The following is a 19214-nucleotide window of genomic DNA, read 5'->3' as shown; positions in this document are numbered from 1 at the left end:
TGCTGAACCAATGAATCAAGATAAGACGCCATTTTGCCTCATTTCTACTATGTACTCCAACCACGAGACTGATGTTGCTTGTGAAAGGAGCACAACGGATTCTAGCCAAGGCAGGAGGCTGCTGGTGAGCCTCAACTCTTGACGCTGCTGAGCAAGATTTCAGACATTTGATGTTGCCCTTGAAAGCTCAAGGGTCGGTAGTGTGATGACCCCATCAGGCAAAGAAAACAACTCTACCAACTATCTTAAAGGTGACTCATCGTGTTCATTGTGACCTTCCTGGCTTGACTTATCCATCAGAATGTTTTCCTTCCCACGAAGTGAAAAAGGTTCATCCTGAATGAGCAATTCCAACAAACCAGCAACTTGCACATACAGTGGCCTCAGCTAAGGTGATCATGTGAGACCAATCAATCAATCAATCAGGAAGGATCTGGTCATTCATTTTGGAGGAAACTTACGAGAGGGGCTGGAGCAAGACAACTTGCAGAGCTCCAGTTCTGCCTTCACATCCTTTGAGAGAGGGAAAGGAAGATCCTGACCTCAGGAGGCACAGAAATGGCTTTTGCTGCATGGATTGACCATCTTTCTCCTGGAGAAGGAGAAAGATCAGGCCTTTATGCTGCTGCTGTTAGATGTATTAGTCATCTTTGGTACAATATTGATCACCTGCAGACCATGATGGTAACGGATGGGGCAGCTCTTGGGCAGGCTCCATTTTATATCTCACTGAGAAATCCCGTAAGGAGAAAGGGCAGTTTTGCTTCTCCCAGTATCAAGTATCACACACCTTGTCATTCAGCACATATAGAAGGATATTTGGGGAGGTAGCTAAGAGAAATAAGGAATATTTTAAAGATTTGTTTTGTTAGACTTTGGAAAAATGGTTTGCTTTGGGTTGGTGACAATCAGCAAGGATGAGAACTGGTGACCTGCAGCATTTGTGCTAACTCATGGCTGCTACACCATGACCAGTACTGCCATTTTGCCTATGTAATTCCCTTAGGATTGTGTTATGAAGCTACTGAAGTAAGACATGCTAAGTTTTGTTCAGAGCCAAACATTTTCTGCTCACCTGAGACTTTACAATCACACAATCACTCAATCACTACGTGCACCTGACTGAGGGGAAAGGCAAAATTATGACCAGCTGATTTTAGTCTCCCAGAAAAGTGAGGGAGGAGGAAAAGAAAAAAAATTACACTGTATGTTTGCATGAGTCAAACCTGAAATAATGAAGGGAACCTGGGAGTAAAAAATTCTTCTCTGTGTATCTATTAATTTTCCCAGACAACAACCCCCACTACAATGAAAAACTACTGAATACAACCATTGACAGGAGAATCTGCTGTGCAGTTCACACTTGCTTTTCTCTGTCAATGGTCTGAAGGCAGAGAACAATATATCTAATAGCATAATAACAGACACCATTAATACTTTAGAGGTTCAGTATAAAATTGCTTTCATTAGCATGTCAAGTATTTATTTTAGCTTACTGCAAAACAAGCTCCTTACATACAGCCACTTATTTGACTTTCCTTGATTGCAGAGAGGGTAATAATGAAGAAGCCTGCGTTCCATGATCTTCTGTGGAAATTTTTACATGTACTGAAAAGATACTGCTCCATTACCTCAAGCCAATGAATCAGCTTGGTGTGTGGGAGAAAAATATTACAGCAGAAATATTACTGAACTCAGTGGACTAGTTTTTACAGACTGCCACAAGGGCATGCGTGAGGCTGTTAAAATAGCAAGTTGTATTCCCATCTTCAGTCTAAAAGGACACTGACAACTAAGCAGGAAAAAATATCTGGATCCTACTGTGCCTCAGTGTATATTTGCAAAGTATTTTATATCTGGTCACGTTACCAAGAAGAGCATAATATCTTACGTTAAATATCAACATCTCTGGACTTGCCTTTGTTACTAAAAGTTAGGGGTTATGGGTTGGGTTTTTTCGTTTGTTTGCTTTAAAAAATAATAAAAAAAAAATAAATTGGAGTATCCAAAGCATGTGAACTATCCCAAAGTTTAAATATGCTGAGCACAAAGCACTTCAATTTTTACCATGAGGAAAATTCAACATAGCTGACCTGAGGCAGAGTTTGGTTTTCCTGTGTTTCATTTCAGACTGTTTGTGCACATTAGCTACTCAGAAGTTATTTTAAAAGAAGATGAAGAAATAAATAAAAAAAATAAATTTAAAAAAGAAAAAAAAAAGAAAGAGGCAGATTTATAAAAATGAAGACTAACTCCTATAAAAATTAAATTACTTAGACATGTAGTTGTGGTTCATGTCACATATTCACACCTTTCATAATCTTGAAGGCTCCCCATTAAAAGTTATTTTAATTAGTCAAAACCAACAGCTAATAATTAGAACAGTAGAAACTAAATCCTACTCTCAGACGAATGTGTGCAAATCCCATTTACTGAGATGGGAATGGCTCACAGGTGTGTTACATTAGACTCTACTCACTTGCCAGCTTTATAGGAATTCAGTGTCTGGTGCCTAATGACTTGACTCCTCTTCAAAACAGGGGCTCAGATAACGCCACAGAAATACGACCCAGGTTGCTTCTCCAGCTTCCCTCAGCAAACACTTTAATTACCTTCCCCCTCCCATCACAACCACTATCAAGGCTTAATTTCGACTTTAAATCCTAAAAACATTACAGACCTGATTCCTGCCTAAGGAGAGGAGGACTCCGTCACTGGCTGGATTAAATTCTGCAGCAGTGATTATGTGTTATCAGCCTCAATTCTGCATCAGCAAAATCTACTGCATGGCACCAAATTCAAGGAGTTCAGGCATTTTACAGCTCGAGGGTAATGCAATCATTCTATTGCCATGCTATTTACTTTACCCTTCCAATGCACTTGTTTGTGCTCCAAGAAGTGAACTGTAGGTCACCAGGAAACACTGACAGGCACAGTAAACTAGTAAGCCACAGAAATAGTGGAACAACATCAGTTATTTTTCCAGTGGGTGGAAAACCTTACAATTTTGCAACACTTTTTTTCCCCCTCTTTTTTGACACGGATACAATGAAAGCCTTTACCCACACTCCAATATGAAATATATAATAAATCCTACTGTTTTGCTTATTTAAGACTATAGAAAAGGACACCCCAATCCCACAAGCTGTTTAGCCTGCCTACAAATCCACATGCAGTGTGTCACCACTGAGTTCTCTAATCTGAACACAGAATTGGTATTTTAATTTCAGCTGGGTTTAGTACAGCATGAAAGGAAAGAAGAGCAGTCAGGATGAGATTTCTTGGGTCCCCCCACACCTTCCAGGCGATGACAGCTATTTCTTTAAGTACTTGCCATTAACAACCAGTCACAATGTTAGTGACAGGATGTTACTAGCAGTTACTTAAAGTGATAGATGTTAACATTTTTCTGCTCTTTATTACTCACACTGTACCCCAGTCAGAATATTTTAGGAGCTGAATGCACAGTGCTGGGTCAAAACGATGAAGATCGTGGAGCCACCGGTTGAGGTGCAGAATAAGCCATGTCATTTGATGAACATAAGGTCAAAGAGAATCCATGATAAGGAACTGTCATGGATTAAAGATTAAGGTCCATCCTTTTAACTATTTCATGTAAGGGGAATTCTCTAGCATTGGGGTATTTTGCTCTAACACACACATAAAAGCAACATGAAACTCTGCACTCTGAAAATCAGCCTTTGATGTTAACATCTTTTAACAGCTCTTCCAATGAGATACAGATTAAGAAAAGATACTTTGATCCAATCTTAGAACAATGTAGAACACATTTATGTCCATACACATGAGCAAGTTGCTCTGAGAAGATTCAAGTGCAGGAAAGCACCCTTACAGGAACATCACTATTGCATTGATGTTAAACACCTGAGACTTCTGACCATGGAATGATGTAATACACTGCATAAGGTCTAGAGCCATAAACACTGCAACTGAAGTGGAAAGGGATACAGGAAAATTTCGTTGTAGAAAAGGAAAGCAAGCATTTTATTGCTTTGTGTTTTGCAGCAGGTAGTTGATTTACGTGACCAAATTAACCAACCACACTATAACCCAAACCCTGCAAGATGTGCATTTCTCATTTTATATCAGCAATAATTAGCAGCCCATCACAGAAAAACAGCATTTGTCATTCTGAATCTATCTTGAGATGGAATATACTTCAGAAGAATTACAATGTCATGATCTAGGCCAAAAGGAACTTTCTGGGTATGTGCAAACAACATTCATAAAAGAAAGTTTTCCAGTTCTTTCCCAAGAATTCAGAGTAAAACTTTCCCCCCCCAATGAAAAATTAATAACTCTGAAAGGTGTCAGACCACCTACCCTCAGCATCACCTTGCAGGTCCTCAGGCTGCTCTGCTTTGCTCTTTGTGGGAGATGGAGGCTGGCTTTTTTGTTCCAATCGCTCTATTAAAAATAAAAAATAAATTTGAAATAGTTTTATTATATCAGGTATTACTATGTGTCATACTGGAACTGTGAGCATATTTTATCTCACAACTCCAATTAATTGCTACATCATCTTTTCTAAGTCATATCAGGCATCATTCGGCTTGGACTGGACTTTCTGTAACTTCCACACGACAGCAGTGAAGAAAGCTCACACTAAAAGAACCTACTTCTTCACAAGCTCTTAATCTCTGCAGAAATAGAAAAAAAAATAATGTTCTAATTTGTAGTTCTTAATGTAATATATATTATACTGTCTTATGGAACCATGGAGAAATAATCTGAACAAAACGATTTTTCCCTCTCAGCGCAATTCGCCTTTCAATGTCATGACACAGTAACAAATTAATATTGATTGAAATTAGGAATGAAATGAAAGGTAGAGAAGCAAGTTTGATAGTGAAGTTAAGGAAATAAAAGCTTTATGAGATAGAAATATTCTGGTTGAACAAAACTTTAGCCAGAAAGCAACAGGAAGATACAGGAAAAGGAAAACCTTCTTAGTAAAAACAGTAACTTAGGACAGTGAAGTCTAAGATCTCCCCTATTTGTAGGGACTGAAGTTCACAGTGCTTAATATCAGTTGGTCAAACCTTAGAATAGATTAACTTTTCCCACTATATTTTCAAGATATCCTGTCATATTAACATAAAGGATGAAATTACTGTTTGTTAAGACAGACCTCAAAGGCACAAGCTGGTAGCACAGAGAGTCTGTTCGTACAAAAGGGAGGCCAAGCTGGAAATCAGTAATAAAAACTATTGCAAATTAAGACATTTAATGAAAGCAGGATCACAAATTAAAACATTCTTCAAACATTGTTGCTTCATCATGAAAGCAGAGAATGGAAGACAATTAAAACTCAATTCATTGCAGCTATTGGATCTATTGAACCATGATGGCAAAATGACTTTCTATCATTTGACTTTCTGTCAAACCTCCCGATTCCCTGCGGCCAACTGAGGGCTTGGGTGGAAGAGAAGCCTAAAGAAAACACACTTTTTTGTGTGCTGGAAAGAAATCTTGACCAGTTGTAAGCTAGAAATTCAAGAAGACATATGAGCTGACTTAATTTACCCCTATTGCCATGCTGTGGGAAGATAAGAATCATGGTATTACCTCAAACTGATTAGCTAATTAGCAACTGGGAAAGAAAGCTATCTACATGTGTATTAGAAACTGCTTAAGCGTTCTGAAAACTCTCATCTCTTCTGCTGTCATACGTACCTCAACAATCATCTTCTCTGGATGTTGCTGGATTTTCAAACAGCAATATATATATATATATATACACATATATATATAATATCTGTGGATATTATCCTTTTATTTCCTATCCTCCTCCAACTACATATATCTAGAACCAAAATATCAGAAGTTTCCAAACAGGAGGTATGAAAGAAGTATGTGAAGATGTGGAAAGGGAACTTACAGGGTCAAAGGAGATACTCTGTTCATTCAAGAGACAAAAAGGGAGTTAATCATTGGCTTTGCATGGAGCTGTGGAAACTCAGAAACATTATCTGTCTGCCCTGCTGGTAACCTGTTTATTCTACTGTACTTATGTCCAAAAAGAAGAGCCGCAGATTGGGAAGCTGGCAGAAATTCACAGGAGTGAGTCATTAAATTCCATCTCACTTGCTTAATTTTAAGAAATGAACATTACCCAAAAAAGCCAAACTGAATATTGTTCTTAAAAATTTCTTCCAGAAAATAATTTCTGTATCATTACAAAATTCCATATTGTTCAGAGCATGAAAGGTCCTTAGAGAGCAGTAAATAAAACAAATTACTGCAAAGAAGACCGTGGTTTGAAGTGTGGCTTGGTATCAGGGTGTAGATCTTGCTGGACAGGGCTTAACACAGGACACATCATGTGTCATGTCATCAAATACTCTCATCTGAATCTGAAGTTCAAATAAAATATTCTGAGGAAATGAGTTTCCAAGTGTTAAGATGAATTTATTTCTAGCGTGGTGAGAATGTAGGAGTTATCACAGGAAACACTGTGGGGTAAAATAAAGACACAATTTGCCAACCTGTTAAAGGGGTTACTTAGGAGCAATGGTGGCAGTGTTCAACAAGAACTTCAATACAAAAGAGAGATCCTGAAAATAACCATGCTTTTAAAGATGCTTCCTGGCAACACTACCCCTTTCTTTTAAAAAATGACCAATGTTTCCAGTGGACCATACTGATGTATTGCTTCTTTGGTTCTAATGCCACTACGAACTACGTGCTACATTCCTTTTTTTGTGGTTGATGATTCACATCAGGGAATCCAATCAATAGGAGTGGTTCAATCAACACCCCCTCCTCTCATCATCTAACCAATCTGTGAGGCTTTCTTCAGTCCCTCAAGTCAAATGTCAATCAAGTCCAAGTGCAAATGTCCAGTCAGGTCTTTCAGGAGTACCTGAATACATTAGATAATACAACCAACATCTTAATTGACAGCACAAAGAAAGAGAGGGAGGAGGTTTACATTCAGAGAAGTCAGAACTGTTACTATCTCAAAATAATTTATCTTTTACACTCTATAAAGAACCTGAAAATGCTCACAAAAGGATTTAGAGGCACTGTCTCAGAAGAAAAAGGTTTCAATCACACTTCCACTACTTTTTAGCAGACTTCCCTCATTCCAGAGACAGAAAAGGATTTATGCAGGCTCCAAAATAATGTCTTATTATTATGATCAAAATACAACTCTAAACCCTGTCTGCTCTCCAACATGTATGTCTTTCAGAACAGTTAGCCAAATATTACAGAAATTCTGCCTGCAAATTTCTGTTTAAAAACAGCTCACCTAGACAGGTGTCTGAGCCGATCATATTAAAAGCTTTTCTAATCGTGATTATCTGTGCAAAAGGGTTTCTGAGCTCTAACACTGGGAGAAATTTTTCTTCTTTATAGGCTAATTCAGAGGGTCAACAAGCCACTTAAATCTCACAGTGTGTCTCCAAGCAAGCTATTCCCAAAATCTCTCACAACTTCCAGATCTCTGTGGTTACAAGTGATTGCTAATTTCATCTCAGAAAAAAACATAAAGTCTCCCTCACAAAGAAAGTGTGTTCCAGCATGCACAAATGTACAAAAAATTATTTATTTTTACAGCATGGTTTATAATACGACTTCCCTTGCTAGTGTGAACAAGATCCTGCATCCTGCCATCCTAGCTGGCTGTGGCTTCTGAAGTAATTAACAGGTGGTTAATTAGAATGCTCAGGATAGAAACGGGATAAGCAGTAGGGCATTTATTATGAAAAATTATTGGATGGTTAGATGGGAAATTACACAGACAGTAATGTGGCAACATTCGTATAGATGAGGTCAAAAGGTTTTGGCACCTGGTGGAGAGCAAAGCTGAACAGCTAGAAGGAGAATATAGGTTCAGAACTGAAATCCTTTTCTTTGAATAGTAGGAGAATTAACTTATGTCAGTGCATAAGAATGCAGTACTATTGTGTAGGAATCTGGACCATGCTTCTCTTTCTAGCACCTGCTTCTATAATTTCCACATGTAATCACTGCAATTGTGCACACAATTATGGCAGTATTAGGGCTTATTTTGCATGCTTCTGTGCATGTGTATGTGAATCTATGGGTATAAAAAGTGCAGTCCTTCAGAACTTAAAGTTTAGAATAATCTTTCCTTAATGGAGCTTAAAACATTAAGCATCATGACTCCACTGTGTTAAATCACTGAAGTTAAAGGTAGACAAGACTGTTAGCTCATCTGGTTCTTTATTTGCTTATGTAGGAAATCACTGGTAAAGGAAAGTTGAGGTGCAGAACAGCACAGGTCCACATCCACTATTACTATATCTGCCCTTTTGACCCAAGCTGTCCTAGAGGCAAAATGTATGACACACGAGAATATCAAAGTGCTTAGAATTAAATGGTGCTGGTAAGTCAACAGCTGCCACAAGATACAGCATCCAGAATAACAAACTGATGGGCTAAAATTCCATTACTAAAATGCCATTAAAAGAGTGGTCCTGAGTGTGTATATCTAATACAACTAGGTTATTTTTTTAATGTTTTTCTTCTTCTAGTACATCCAATATATGAGTGACGTTATGTGATTAACTCGCTAAAATGATCACGCATGCTTGTTGATTTTACAGTATTAGTATAGATATTAATGGAGATTATCCGGCAGATGTAATTGAAATATTCCCTTATTTATTTTGAAGAGAAATCACAGAAAGAAAGGCTTTTCTGCATGTAATGAGATATTTGCACTTCAAGGTGGTAGAAACACAAGACAGATTACTTTCATAATGGATCCATCTCTCAACAATACACACATTTGGTCATCTGTTATTCCTTACTCCCAGCTAATTCTCTAGCTGTTCCCAAGACCTAATCTGGTGTGCACTGAAGTCAATGGACATATTCCCACTGACTTCAGCTGACACTAGACCAGGATCAGCTTTTTTCCCCTTCTAATTCTTGCCATCAGGTTTAAATTAGGACCGATTCTGTAAGCTTCACCTCATTCTACTACGTTCTTCAAACAGACATTGTTACAGATACAATGCATCTTATTTGTGTCCCTATACTTCTGCGTGTTTTCTCTCGGTTCAGTATTGGCCCTTGGAAACACCTAGCCAACAGAAAGCTGGAGGCATAAGAATTTGGGTGAAATTTTGAGTATTTCCTCTCTTAGACACAGGAATTGGAGAAATAACCTCAAAGCAGAGTGGATATGTACAGCTCAAAAACCAGGGTTATCAATATAGGTGCCAACTGCTGACTCCATCTGCTGGAGTCATGACCCATAAAGTCAAACAGAATGAAGAATGATTATTCAACTAATATATTGAAGCAGTGACTAAGAGCTGCTACTCTATTTTTGCCTTAAAACAGTAACAAGCAGAGATCCTTCAAAATGTTAAAAATCTGTGCATAAAAAATAAAACTTCCCCCAATGCAGAAATTATGTATGTATTTATCATTCCTACAAATGCATCCTACAATCATTAAAAAGTCCATAGGTCAAAATGACATAACTTTTGTATATCTGCCGCTCTACTGCAGCAGATATACAGAAGATACTTCTCTTCAGCCATGTAGGTATTGACTGCTGACAATCAATACACTGATTACCAAATTACCTCAAAGTGATAAAGAAATAGCCAAGTACATGCTGTTGAAGCCCACAGAACCCTAGATGGAAACCTGTGAGGAAAGGCATTATCTCATCTATCTCATATGCACGAAGAAACAGACAAGCAGAGAAATATCTTCCTCAAATGACTTAATTCAGTGAAAATTTCCCAGAGCAGATATGTAGCTTCACCTAAATTAATGAAGCTATGAAGGATACAAGGCAAGAAAGTAGAGACTGACTATTAAGTAGACGTGTACTTCCTTTTAATTCTAATTTTAAATGCTTAAAAAGAAAATCAATTTAATTTGCATAATCTTCATAAAAGCAAGCAGACAAAAAATGCAAATAATTGGGCTTTTAAAAGTATATGTGTCATGATAACCATAAAAAATGAAATTTGAAACGTTAGATGAATACTGCAAATTCAGCTGTACGATAATCTTTGGCAAATATTTGTTGTATAATGATAGTCTTGATTTTTCTACATTTATGTATGCATGTACAACTACATCAATCACATTAATTGTATTAAAATTTTTTAAAGTTCCTATCCAGTAATCTTGACACCAAAAAGTAATTATAATTATGTGTAATAAAATCAATGGGCCAGAACAGCCATAGAAGAATGTGCTAATCCATCAGTGTAACACACATCTATCTGTGTATATCTGTGTTTCACATCTATGCATGTGCAACATTCTTCAAGTATTTCTAATTTCTAAACTAATTAACTGGTTGTATAAATCATCACAATTCATTTGTCTTTAGGACAATCTTGCCGATTTAATCAGACAACATACCACTTCAAAAGGTTTCATGTGTTTTCTGGCTGGTACATCGCTGCCTTTCTCCATGTGGCTCTCCTTCCCGATCCCAAAACTTTCATAAGAGAAGATCTGAAGTTCTGGGCTGTGATGGTCACAGTGACCTGGGGGACTGTGCACAGGCCTACTACACTGTCACAGATGGGTACTGGCTGGGGTTAGATAGGAGAGGCAGAGAAGAAGAGTAAGGGGAGCTATGCTGTGTATCAAAGGAAGTCTTTCACTGCATGGAAGTCTCTTATGGACCAGGAGATGTCCACTGAGAACCTCTAGGTGAAGGTCAGCAAGGAAAGTAACACAGGGTACTCTGGTAGAAGCCTGCTATAAAAAGCCTGGTCAAGAAGATTAAGTTGATGAAGCCCCCCACAAAAAACTCACAGAAGTCTTCCGACTGGAAGGTTTTGTCCTCATGGGAGAAGGAGTCTCCCTCTCTCTTCTTTCCTTTTCTTGCTCCTCAGGCCTTTCTTTCATTATTTTTTTTTTCCTTTCATTTCACTACTCATCATTTCCATTTCAAGTCTATCCACATCCTCAAATGCTAAGCATTGACACTTGTTTTAAACAGCAAACTAGAAGGACTAGGAAAAAATCCTCTGAAATATTGTCCAGTCAAGTTCAATATATTTAAGAGTTTGCCAGAGAGTTTTGCTACCATATGGAATTGCAAATTACACAAGAATTGCTGTATTCACACCTTTCTACAGACAAAAAGACTGCAGAATTTTAATGACTTCCCATTCATGTTCAAACTAGTTAGTAATAAGAAGTAACACAGTGTCACCCAATACACCCGTTCATAACAAATGATGACATTAAAAAGGTAGTCTCAGCCATTCTCACCATACTATTTATCATCAGGGATAGCTTACCCTATGTCATTTTAAAACCGGGGATGACTGTCATAACATAGGAAATAAATGATTGGCACTGCTTATCACAACCAAGGCAAATAGTTTCAAGAATTCTTTCAGTTTGGTTGATGCTTTGGAAAAGTTATATATTTTAGCATAAAATACTGTTTACTCACCCGTCTCTTCACTCATCTCAGTCCCTTCTTCATTAGCATCATCTGTAAAAAAATTGAAAGACAATTACTAATTAAAATACCAGGAAACATCTAAAATTAAGTATTTCAAATTGCCAATATCTCAGTTTACTTCCTCCCATTTAACATTTTATAGTGAGATCTGGAGGTGGATGGGAAAAGAAGGTTTTGATACTAGGCTGTTACTACCAGATACAGGAAATGCAGGGAATAAAGGCAGGGAATAAAATGATGCATAATTTACAGAACTCTTGAAATTACTACTTGTATAAAATGAAATAGCATTCTCTTTCCTAGCAGAGATTTTGGTTTGTTACATTTCAGTTTACTTTGTTTCCCAGGAACAGCTGGCAAAGTTGAGAGAAGAATTCGTTATCCAGAAATCATACCACATAAAGAAGTTACTATAAATTTTTCAGACAGGACTTTGGTTTAAGACCAAACTTGAGCTAGCCAAGAATTGAACACTTGTGATTATTATTATGATATATGAAGAAAGCAGATTCCTTTTGCAGAAAGTTGCATTTAAGTAACAAAGGAATTTCTCACCACAAGTTGCTTCAATGAAGAAAAAAATAATAAAATTACTAGCTTTAGTTAACATGGAAGTAATTTGATGCTACAGAGCCTTTATCATCTCAAGGAGAGCTCATCAACCACAGAAGTTTATGTCAACTATGTTCCTAATTCATGGAGACACCATGTATGCCCTTTTAAATGGATCTGAGCATGTGCAAATTCTGTAGCAAGCCGACAATTTCTTCTCTAAAGCTTAACATCTTTCAAGCTTGCCTATGTGCATAACATGACCGCTATTTGAACCCAAGGGAGTTTTGTAACATTATCATCAATGGTAATGGAAACTAACAGTAATATTTAGGTCCTAATTTACATGGCCAGATCTTTACACTACTAACTGCTGAGATCCAAATGTTGTCACATACTCTGAGGATTAAGCTCTACTTTCATCAGGATTTGAAGCCTGAAACTTTTAGTGGCATGAGAACAGAACAGTTGGTTAATAATAGAGGTCTCCACTAGGAATTAGTTTGCTACAAGCATTAAAATCATGAGCGTGAGAATTTTCATGGATGTTTGTAAATCTACAGTAGATGGATCTGCATCCATTCTTCTCTCCCCTCCAACTCATTCAGACATGATCTGGGTGACAGCACTTTCAGAAGCCACTAAATGACAACCGGTCACGTTTCTCTTAAATACCCTTTAGCCTAGCCCAAAAGATCAGGACTGAAAAGTCACTGCACATTTTACTTTCTTTGTCCTTATTCTGCTATCAATCCTTTCGGACACCAAAAAGGCACCTGGATCCCTACTGTACAGATCTAAATTCATACACGGAAGCTTTAAGGAGCTTTGACAAGAAAATTTTGAGAAAATTAAAAACCTTGTTAAAGTCAATGGGAATTCTGCCACTGACTTCAACAGAGCCAGGATTTTTAACTGGCATCCTGACATTTTCCCACCAGCCACTAAAGAAACATTTGGTTAACATAGAGATTATTAATTATTCATTTTCCAATAGCATGTTCTTTTCATGGAAGCGTTTATAATGAAACCAGTATGATAAAATTTCAAATTAATCTAAGACTTGACATTAAATCAGCAGAATATAGTATCTTAACAAACACACATCACCTGGTCTTCCATGGAAGTTCTTAATTATAGTTCTGTAAGTGACTTGGAATATGAAATTCCCAAAGCAACAGAATAGCTTCTAAGCTGGTGATAATGGACACAGACAAGAAATCTGATGTTATTAAAAAGTAGTGAAGTCATTTATGCACTATAATTATGAAGAGGCAAAGACTGCTTTTGTGAACCAATTGTGAATTAAAGATTGTGGGGTTTTTGTTGTTGTATTTTTTTCTGTAGGAAAAGGATCCTAAATCTCACTGAAGGGCAGTGAAGTCCTTATATCAGTTCTGAAAATGGGAGTTGGCTCCCAACCACTTGGTGACATGACCTTTAGGTCATTGTGGTGCCTTGGAAAATTCTGCCCCAATCTAGACCTGACTCTGACTTTCTCTTTGGCACACAGCATTCCCCAGTCACTTCATGTGTCTGTAATTCTTACTCTCACACTATTAATGCATCTGGTGGAAGTGCTTCCCAGTCAAATATAAAGTGGTCTCTGTCTGAAGTGATAAACACCATGTTTAGTTGTCTGAACTCTTTATGCCTAAACCAATTATCTGAGATAAAAACCAGGTTTTTGGAAATCTATAACGAAACTTGATTTGCTTCCCCACCAAAAGAATGATATTACAAGGAATTTCTTTGTTACTGATCCTGAAGAATTAAGAGCGCGCAAAAAACTTTTAACTGAAGCTCTGCATGCCTCATATAAAGCAAAATCAGTGCCAAGACTGCTGTAAATTGTATTTGTAATATCTAGAGGTTTTGGATGGGTTTTTCTTTAATGCTCCCTATATGTTTTGTTGGGTTTTTTTTTTAACTCATCTAGAGGAAGCCTTCTAGAGGTTTGCTTTGATTTGAAAAATGCACCACAGACAGTCAATCCCAAAGCAAAACTAAGTAAAACCACAGAGTGAAACTTTGACACCAGTAAACGTTTCCTTAAAGACATATAATCAATATTTCTTGACCAAACTCCCCCATTTGAAAGACCAGAGGTAGGTTCCTCTGTAACTCTCACCCTTAATCAAGAGCTGTTGCAAAATAATTGACTAGGAAAACTTGCTAGAGTGTGAGCATGCATGTACCCACTCTTGGTTACTCTCTTGCCTGCAGAAGCAGAATGGTGATCTTTCACATGGCTTCCCCATTCAAGTCCTGAATTGTGGGAAGCTCTACCAAGATGACTTTGCTGGAAAAAGGAATGTCAGATCTTGCACCTGAGAGTGAGAGGAAAACTGAGAGCAACTCCCTGCAAGGACCAGCCCATCCCCAAGAAAACTTGCATCAATATTTAGAAGGCTTAGGATACAAGGAAGCCATCTAATCCAAAATATGTTATATGGTTGAGAGCACAAAATTTTACAGCTTATAAATGGAGCTATAGTATATAAAATTAAGGTATTAGATGGGTGATATATGGGAGAACAGTTTCCAGTGAAGCATAAAATAATTTACAGTTGAGAGTCAACCTGTGACTGCAACTTGTCCTCTAACTCTCACAATGTCTGGGGTAACTGTACCTCTAAAGATCACAGAGCTTTGCATTTGGGAACAAGTTCCTCAGAGCATACACATCTGTGTAAGTCACAGGCTCCCTGGCAGAGTCATGTACTGAGTGATGCCTGTTACTGGTTCATTCCCCTCTCCCTTGTTACCTGCTGAGCTCTGTGAAACAGAATAATTGCACCATACCTGCTCTTACTGACACTGGAGAAGAAGATGCCTTATTCTGGTATACACCTTTTTTTAAATTCTTTTGACTTGCTGGTCAGGTTCCTTCTCTGTTTCACTAGTCACTGCATACAAGTAAACATAAGCCAGATGGCTAAAACCATCAATCTGTGTTAAGATTTATGTTAGGAACAGAGAGGTGAAAGGCTCTAAATACTGCTGCTAATCCCCAAAGCCATTAAACCACCTCCCCCTTGCTGCTCACGCTTCTATTTGCATTCGTCTTCATGTTAGCAAGTGGAGAGCCAACGCTATACAAACACCTTTTATTTTTAACTGTGCATGCATTGAAGAGCTCTTACACCAGAGCCAGCTCCCTGCTGCAGGAGGTTGCTGTTTCATCTGCATTCAGGGCAAATATCCTGGGCTGCTCCCCAAATGGCACTGCATGCTGCTGGCTTCTCCCTGCCTTCCTCTAGCCTCTCCTCAGCACTTCCTGCTGTTTCCTGATTTTCAGACATTTCCTTATTTCCAGCTGACCCTCATGTCTTAGCTTGCTCCTCCTTGCAACTGTGGCTCCAGATCCTCAATACAACCATGAAAGCGGTTGGGAGGGAACTGTGGGACCTGACCAAACTCCACTCTGCAGCTGCTATGCAAACACCCTGACAAGCAGAGCAAAGAGATGGCCAGAGCTGCACAGGAGGCTGAAGGTGGTAATCATACTGCTGACACAGTATCATCAAAAACAAACACCCCCCCCAAAAAAAAACCAAATGTAAAACAAAACAAAAACAAAAATACCCAAATAAACCCCATGTAGCCCTCCCCTCTTCCCAAAAGAAGATAAAAAAACCCCAACTAACCAACCCATAAAACCTTTTAGCACTGACAGCTTCAGCCATCCCCTTGAGCTTATTTGCTTAACAAATACAGTAGTCCAGCTGAAAAAGTTCCTACCCTCAAGCATGTGCCTGGCAGGTAATTTAATCATTTGCCTCTACAGTTTCCACAACAGTAACAGAGGATGTGTGGTACAACAGTGTCACAACACTGAGGAAAATGGATCCCATTTTCAGGCAGTCTTTGCTTGCTCAGATGAGAAGCTTTTCTTGTTCCATAATGGAGTGGGGAGCAGCGTGGGCCAGGGCACCCTCCTGGTGCAAACTGTCTAAACCATGATAATACAATGTTTTCAGCAGCTGACAAGACCAAGTGGGTTCTCAGTCTCCATATTTCTTTCCACTATGCTTGTCTTTCCAAAATTTTGTCCCAAAGCTTTACCCACCTATCTATTTGATCATCTTAACATCCTTAGGAAGCTTAATACATATGGGCCTTACATCCATTTTCAATCCTTGGCAATGTAAAAATAATTTTTGGATTGCTTATGACCCCTGCTGCTACCCAACAGGAGCTTCAAAGCAGTGTACAGGCTCTATGTCCATCTCAGCCTAAAAGATGTAACATATTTTGTGGCATAGTAAACCACATGATAACAACCTATGGCTTGATGAAGACCAACCATACAGAAAGCTCACAGTAACCTAGGAGCTCATGAGCATTTTGTGTTGTTCTGATCCCTTTACCTCATTTTTCCACTGGGATAATACAACAAGCTAACCAATAGCACAATAAAAACATAACTTCTTCTTTGAGGAAAAGCAGATTTGGAAATCTCTGCCAGATGAGATCAACTAAACCCAGGCCTGACTCTTTTCACATCTACTTGTAAAAAATTATATTTTCCATAAAGTTTTCCCTCATCCTCAGTGCTCATAAGAGGAAAAATTAAAAAAAAAAAAAAAAGTAAACCAGAAGATCCTTAACAAATAAGCACACTCTTCAGCTTTGGAAGAAGACACAGGACTTCTTTTGGTTCTTAACCTTTGTATCTTTTATTCACGCAATCGTGCATATAGAGCAATAGGCACTACACAAACCTCCACCTGACACTAAGCAAGTTTAGTAATTTTTTTTAGTCTGATTATAAAGAAGCTTCCACTGATACACTCTGCACAACCTGGCTTTACTGCAGCACGGGTGCAGTTTTTCTTCCCATGTTGCTTAGTTACACCAGTCCCACAATACTGGAGCCTCATCAAATGTAAAATGTCTTTGTAGCTTTTGAAGCCATATCAAATAGAAATCCTTAGTACCAACCTCCTAAGAAGTTAGGCACTGTTTTTTTTGTCACCACATAGATGGCTTCTTTTATGTGCCGTATCACTTGATCTGCTGTAAAATACATATCCCCATACAAGCCTCAGCTGCATATAAAGGCTACGAGGTAGCTGCTGTTCCCACTGCGAATGAACTGGACAATGTTGTTCCAGTACAGGAAATGGTGCTCACAGCCAGGATCAGATTTGGATTTCTATTTCCCAGATGCTTCTACCTTACAAAAAAGGAATGAGGCACTCCTTGAGAAAATACACATCAGTTTTTAGAGAAGAACCTATTTCAAAACTTCCCTACTTTCTCCCCATCCTAAAATACTGAAAACAAATGAGTTTTATTTACAAAAGTGCTAAAGTGGACTTCTCACCCACAGCTAATGCAGTAGTCACACACAAAATGGTCTGTTCTGCATGTGGCAACACAATTCTAAATACAAGCTTCTAACCATATCTCATAGGTACCCTAAGGCAGAGGCAATCAAAGAAGACAAACACCACTTTAAGTGCATCCTTTGTAATTAGAAGGACTCCAGCACGAGAAGTGACTCTGTGTCAGTGACCGGAGAGGGCAAGTTATTTTTGAGCATGATATAAAATGCAATTGGAATGCTTTATATGGGATGTCACAATATGCAACACACAGTGGGAAGAAAATATCCCTGATCAAAGATGTATTCACATAAGGCATTACACAGGAAAAGCCTCTGTTCGTTCACCTCCTGGTGTCAGGCATCTGTGTGCAAAAGACTGAGTGCAGAACAGAACAGCAATACATTTTGCTTCCCCTGCTAGCCTCTCCCTGAGCCTAAGGTTACATATACACCGTGGTGATTAATAGCCACTAATAGACCAGTCCTCTGGTGGTTGGGCTAATCCTCTTTTCACTATGTTTAACACCTACAGGCTCTGTGGCACCTCATAGCAAGTATAGGTACAAGTTGAATGAAAAACTACTTCCTTTGCTTTTTTTAGTCCTGATTCATCATTTCCTGGGACACCTTGCATTTCTTGTGTTACAAGAGATGGTAAATAATTGCTTCATATTCACCTTTCTAATTACCACACTCATCACCTTCCTTGTGCTCTCCCACTCCGTTAACACACAGAGCAGCCTGGTCCTTGCAGCTGCATGACCCCTGTGCCTTCAAGGGCATCATTGCCTGCCACTTAGCTTTTGAAACACAGCCCTCGTCCAGATGTCTCCCATGAGCTGGGGAGCTCAGGGATTTCGAGTGAGTGGACAAATACACTGAAACAGCCATTTCCCCAACTTGTGGATTGACTGCAGGCTCCGCCATCAGTCTCATGAAAAAACACATGGAAAAAAGCTACAAGATGCTATTGGAGAAAAGAGGGGGCTCCACTTAGCAAAGGAAAAACTCCTGACAACAGCACTGAAATAGACTACAGTCCCATCACCTGTCCATATCCTGCTCCAAGCAGTGCCATTGCTGCTATCAGGAATGAGGAGACATAAGATTTTCCAGACCATACAGCAGACAGTATCACAAGCTTCTGCCAAACCAAAGCAGGACATGAACATTTTATTAGGTACTGGAAACCCACTCCCATGTTAGAAAATAATAGGAATTTCTCTTGGTCTGCAAAGCTTTTAAGATGCTGAAAAAAGTCTCCGAGCCATCAATTACACACTCTGCCTCCTAAGCAATGCTCTTGATCTGCCTTTTTTCCATTGTACTGCACTACAGACCACCCTGAGGATTCAGTCACTGGCAAAAGGGGCTAAGACAGACAACCCCAATGTATGGTAGGACTGGCACAGTGATTGCCATGGCACATGAAGACAAATAGCCATAGAACACCTTTGTTTCACATTTTTGCAAAGACTTTTAGCTTTTAATTAGCTTGAAATTGTACATGAAAAATTGTTTCAGACACATTTTTTGAAATGAACAGCTTTTAAGTGTTATGGCTATATGAAACTTCATGATTGTGAACAACTTTTACTCCACCAACTTTTACATTGGAGTGTACTTTATCAGGATCTGTAGGTGCTGCAAGAAAGAAGTTGAGCAAAGCCAACATCCTATTTCGGTGCACGCGCTCCTGCAGTTCCCACATATGGGTAATGCTTCCAGTACCGAGGGACAAGGAACCATCATGGGAAACAGCAGGGCTGTGCCTCTCCCATTTTGAACTAAGTCCTTCAGCTAGAGGTCTTGCAGAAACCATCTGAGAATGACATCCTCCAATATAAAGACAGCTCATGTGGAATTGTCAACATGCTA

General features: G+C 38.7%; 1 protein-coding gene across 1 annotated transcript in view; it reads right to left on the bottom strand.

Annotated features, from left to right (window-relative positions):
• Positions 1–19214, bottom strand: part of MACROD2 (MACRO domain containing 2) — an 895210-nt gene that overhangs the window by 61774 nt on the left and 814222 nt on the right. Inside the window, exons 9-10 of the mRNA XM_010000182.1 lie at positions 11438–11479; positions 4345–4428 (exon numbers count right to left, since the gene is read on the bottom strand). Coding sequence (XP_009998484.1) covers positions 4345–4428; positions 11438–11479 — 126 coding nt within the window. The remainder of the gene's footprint in view (positions 1–4344; positions 4429–11437; positions 11480–19214) is intronic.

The sequence above is a fragment of the Chaetura pelagica genome, unplaced genomic scaffold (assembly GCF_000747805.2).
Source record: "Chaetura pelagica isolate M959 unplaced genomic scaffold, ChaPel_1.0 scaffold336, whole genome shotgun sequence".
NCBI lineage: Eukaryota > Metazoa > Chordata > Aves > Apodiformes > Apodidae > Chaetura > Chaetura pelagica.
Note: the sequence above shows the minus strand (reverse complement) of the source record. Positions and strands in the feature narration are given on the sequence as shown.